This window comes from Gadus morhua, chromosome 7, assembly GCF_902167405.1.
Source record: "Gadus morhua chromosome 7, gadMor3.0, whole genome shotgun sequence".
Lineage (NCBI taxonomy): Eukaryota > Metazoa > Chordata > Actinopteri > Gadiformes > Gadidae > Gadus > Gadus morhua.
In genome coordinates, this window is record NC_044054.1 from 11,118,424 (window position 1) to 11,123,423 (window position 5,000).

At 42.1% G+C, this 5,000-nt stretch overlaps 1 protein-coding gene across 1 annotated transcript in view; it reads right to left on the reverse strand.

The window, feature by feature from the left end:
- Nucleotides 1-5,000, reverse strand: part of gabra6b (gamma-aminobutyric acid type A receptor subunit alpha6b) — a 34,473-nt gene that overhangs the window by 6,068 nt on the left and 23,405 nt on the right. Inside the window, 2 exon segments of the mRNA XM_030361680.1 lie at nucleotides 2,366-2,522; nucleotides 2,524-2,634. Of these exon segments, the coding sequence (XP_030217540.1) occupies nucleotides 2,373-2,522; nucleotides 2,524-2,634 (261 nt within the window). The 3' untranslated portion in view covers nucleotides 2,366-2,372.

Genomic DNA, 5,000 nt, shown 5'->3' on the forward strand with positions numbered 1-5,000 from the left:
ACATCTCTCCTTGTCATGGAGCCCGTGTAGCATGAATGCATCTGGTAGACCGTTCGCCTTGACAACAGTGGCTGTATATCACTAACCCCTGTCATGTTGCGTGCTCATGGCTCCATGGATCCCTTGAAGTGGAAACGTTAACATCACGTGTGTTATTCATTTAGTAGTAAATCCGTTAAAAATAAGTGCTTTTTTGAACACATGAAAGCAACTGTTTAGAAAACGCTTGCGTCCAAGAATGGCAAAAAGGATGTGAACCAAACAATGCTTTAGTTTCTCTACAATTATTACTTTATTAGGGGTCCGAGCAGCGAAGCTGCTTGGTCCCCTTTTTGTTTCTGTAACATTTTTTTTTTCCCTCAAATTCTGTCAAAGTCATACTGCAGCCTTTACCGTAAGTCGAAAACTCTTAAAATGTTCAGGTATTGTTACCAATGACCCCCACTATCCATAAACCCAAATTTGTGGTACTGCACCCAAAGGTGGCGTTATTGTAAAAAATCAGGAATTAGGCTTATTTCTCCTCACCAGATTGAACTGGACTCAGAATTCTTTCATAATATTAATCTCTAGAATCAGATGCATCTATAAAACCCGGGTTTTATGGGCACCACAATTTCATATTAAAGCCAAACATGATAAAAAGATTCACAGGCTACAAAAATAATCAAAAAATCACCAAAATTGCCACATAAAATCTTTAGACCAAGCCTCACAAAATTCCTCAAATAGAATTTGTATTTTTGCGCTATTTAAAAAAAATATGAATTAGCCTTATTTCTCCTTACAAGATTGACCTGGACTCAAAATTCTTTCATCATATTAATCTCTAAAATCAGATGCATCTTTTTCACCCTGGTCTTCTGCTCTTAAAATGTTTACTTTTCCCACAATTTCATAGAAAAGCCAAACGTCCACAGTCTCAACCCATTTTGCCTATATGACCATTTGGTTATTGTAAAACTACCATATGGCTATCATTAGGTGAATACCAATAACAGTGCAAATGTTCATATCTGTACTATTTTTAGAATGCCCTTAATTCTCTTGTGAAATGTGTGCTTGGAGTTTTCTTGATGCTGTGCGTTTATCAATCGACATTTTCAGCATGTGAATAACGCATCATGCAGTTCAGGAATGTCAGTGGCGCAACGGGATAATGCTGTGTATTGGTTAACCTTAGGTTGAGAGTTTGAATAATGATTAGAGTATGAACAAGCTGATTATGACACTGTCATTGCCATTCATTTAATAAACACAACTTTGAACAGCACCTGAAATTCATCAGGCATTCAACATTCGGGCTCATTTGTTTCCAAGAATCTGACTGCCAAGACAAAGTAAGGCATTAAGGGGAACATCTTTGTTAACCATTTTTCCTTCGTAATTAACTCTGTCATATTTATATTTCTTCCCTTAGTGTTCTTGACTACAAATGTTTAATTTCCCCAGAATTTCAAAGATTTTTCAGGTATATGCTTTGAAGAAATGCCCTTAATTCACATGAGAAATGTGTGCTTGGAGTTTTCTGGATGTTGTGTGCTTATCAATAGACATTTTGACCATGTGAATGAGGCTGCAGTTCAGGTTTAAAAGTGGAACATCTTTCCTTAAATATGACAATTATATACTATATTATCTATCTTCCGTTAGTGTGTTCTTGACTTTTAATTTTTCTCGGACCCCGTTAATCCCCGCTTGCGGTTATATTTTTATATTGTAATTATCTTTATTTACATTATCTTGCATAGTTGCTGCTATGTGGTTGTTGAGGAACCAAGCCTAAGAATTGTACTCTTGTATACTTTTACAATAAGGTGTAATAAAATAATGAGAAATCCCGTCGTACCATTCAAACCTTGAACATATGCTGCTCATGTTGATCTTATGAAAAAAATCTCTAAAACTCACTACCTAACATCTTTATACTGTGAACCAGGATGTCCACCTTCTGTGTGTTCTGTCCTCAAACCAATCCCCAGGTTGAATGTAGCTGTGGGAGGCCCTGATAGTGCACATTAGCTGCTGAACCTACCCCTGAACAGATCCCCGTTAAAACCCAGCAGCTCACATGAAGGCCCCCCTGAGATGCCTTATCATTCCGTAACTGTTCCGAAACCACGTCTATCGGAATTAGTTTTGGCATATTATTATGAAATGTGAGGCCCAAATAATGAAGTGTCCCTCTATTTAGTTCACCTAATGAGTTAGGTTAGGAGTCTGGTTCCTCAGAATGGGTTTCCCTAAAGTGCGGATGGCTCGACTTCTACCCTCTCTCTCCTCTTTTCGGAAATAACGGGAACTTCTACGTCATGCAGTAACTGGTCTTTTAAGCACCCTCACCACGCCATTAGCCAACCCTCACCCTAGCCTCACCTGGACATCTCCATGGTGTCCTTGGTGAGATAGACGATCCAGTAGACCAGGTTGAAGGCGCCGAACGACAGCGGGAAGAGGATGCGCGAGTACTTGTCGATGATGCTGGTGCCAGTGAGCACGCTGTTGGCGGGCACGGCGGAGCCCCTGCTGCAGGAAGGCCTGGGCGTTGACCGGCGGGTTGGGGTAGGTCTTGGCCGGCCGCTCGAACGGAAGGGTGGAGTTCATCCTCTTCTTCAGCACGCTGCTGGAATCCATCTTCAAGGAGAGAGAGGCAGAGGGTCAGCGCGGAGAGAGAGAGAAAGAGAGAGAGAGAGAGAGAGAGAGAGAGAGAGAGAGAGAGAGAGAGAGAGAGAGAGAGAGAGAGAGAGAGAGAGAGAGAGAGAGAGAGAGAGAGAGAGGGGGGAGAGAGAGAGAGAGAGAGAGAGAGAGAGAGAGAGAGAGAGAGAGAGAGAGAGAGAGAGAGAGAGAGAGAGAGAGAGAGAGAGAGAGAGATTGAGAGGGTCAGGGAGGAGAGAGAGAGAGAGAGAGGGAGAGAGAGAGAGAGAGAGAGAGAGAGAGAGAGAGAGAGAGAGAGAGAGAGAGAGAGGTTCAGGGAGGAGAAGGAGAGAGAGAGAGAGAGAGAGAGAGAGAGAGAGAGAGAGAGAGAGAGAGAGAGAGAGAGAGAGAGAGAGAGAGAAAGAGAGAGAGAGAGAGAGAGAGAGAGAGAGGGAGAGGGAGGAAGAGGATCAGGGAGGAGAAGGAGAGAGAGAGAGAGAGAGAGAGAGAGAGAGAGAGAGAGAGAGAGAGAGAGAGAGAGAGAGAGAGAGAGAGAGAGAGAGAGAGAGAGGTTCAGGGAGGAGAGAGAGAGAGAGAGAGAGAGAGAGAGAGAGTGAGAGAGGTTCAGGGAGGAGAGAGAGAGAGAGAGCAACTGAGCTGAGAACCTACACCGCTTCGGAAAAGCACGTAATATTGTTTTTTCGAGCAAGTTAAGTCAATCTTGAACAATTGTTGATATTTAGGGAAGTTCATTGTTGCAAAACTGCTGAGCTGTGTTCAAAATCGTTCCCTATACACTCACTCACTACTATTCCCTATATCGTGTTCATGATATGGTGCACTATATAGGGAACGAACAAACGAAAATTCGGACACTCACAAGGAAAGCTGGAGGTTGTATTGATGTTGAATGTTAAATTTTCTATGTTAAATCCCAAATAAATTGTTGACATTTTTAAACGAAAGCCGGAGACATCATTAAATGTATTCGTTTTCGAGGTTATTCAGCTTATTCTTCTCCTCCGGAAATAAACGACCGCAATGCATTGTGGTATACGGGAGTAACATGTAGGGTACATCGTATGAACACTCAAATTTTGGGTGTCTTTTTTTTTTTTTTTTTTTTTTAACATTTATTTTTCCTGATAAAACATTAAGAACAGTTTCTTATTTACAATATTGATCTGGTCCAAGAGGCCCCACCAGGAATAAAAGGTACAAATAACAAAAACACAAGCATGACTAATTTAGACAAATATAAAACGGATATACAAATACATAACCTATGTACAGAAAGAAAATAGAAAACACCAATGCACTATAAATAATAATAATAATTAAGATGGGTCAATGTTATATTGTGTGTGACGGGTGTAATGCAAATGAGAAACAGTGGAATCAACAGGAGCCGGGGGGGTCTACTAAGACATAGTTAAGTTTCTGCTTGAAGGCAGACTGTGATATGAAAGCTGTTTGGGGTAGTTTGAGGGTGTCTTGAATTTTGTTCCAGTCAAAAGCTGCTGCAAAATGAAAGGAGTTTCGGCCGAAGGTAGTCCTGGTGAGTGGGTTGATGAGTTTGATAAGCTCAGATGATCTTGTGCGGTAAGTGCTTCTAGAGAGATGGAGGAGGGAGGAAAGGTAATACGGGGTCTTGCCCAGGAGTGTCTTATAAATAAACTGAAGCCAATGTCGGAGTCGACAGGTTTGGAGCGAGGGCCACAGTTCACAGTGGTGTGTATTAAAAGGAGCATTGGTGGCAAAGCGGATAGCTGAATGGTGAAGAACATCCAGTTTGTGTAGCGCTGTTTTTGAAGCCATTTTATAGATTGTATCACCATAGTCAACGATGGGCAGAATGGTCATTTTTACAAGTGTACGTTTAGCAGAGCGTGTGAAGGATGCTTTGTTACGGAAGAGAAAGGCCAATCTGGCTTTCACTTTAATCTGAATATTATTAATATGGGTGGAGAATGAAAGGGAAGAGTCCAGCCAAAGCCCTAGATATTTATAGGACTTGACAAACTCCAGTTCGGAGCGCAAACGATCTTGGGGGGGCTGGAGGTGTTGTTTTTTCGATTGAAAGTATGCATTTTGTCTTTTTAGAGTGGAGCCGTAGGTGAAGGTTGTGGAAAGAGTGCTCAATAGAAGTGAGACTGTCTTGAAGAGTGGAGGCCGCGGAGCAGAGAGAAGGGCCAGAGGCGTACAGGATAGTGTCATCAGCATAAAGGTGGATCCGGGAGCTGCCTGCAGCCTTGGCCACATCATTAATATAAATGGAAAAGAGGATAGGCCCCAAGATTGAGCCCTGAGGCACCCCTTTAGTAATGGCTAGTGGCTCCGACAGGATGTTATCTGACTTGACCTGT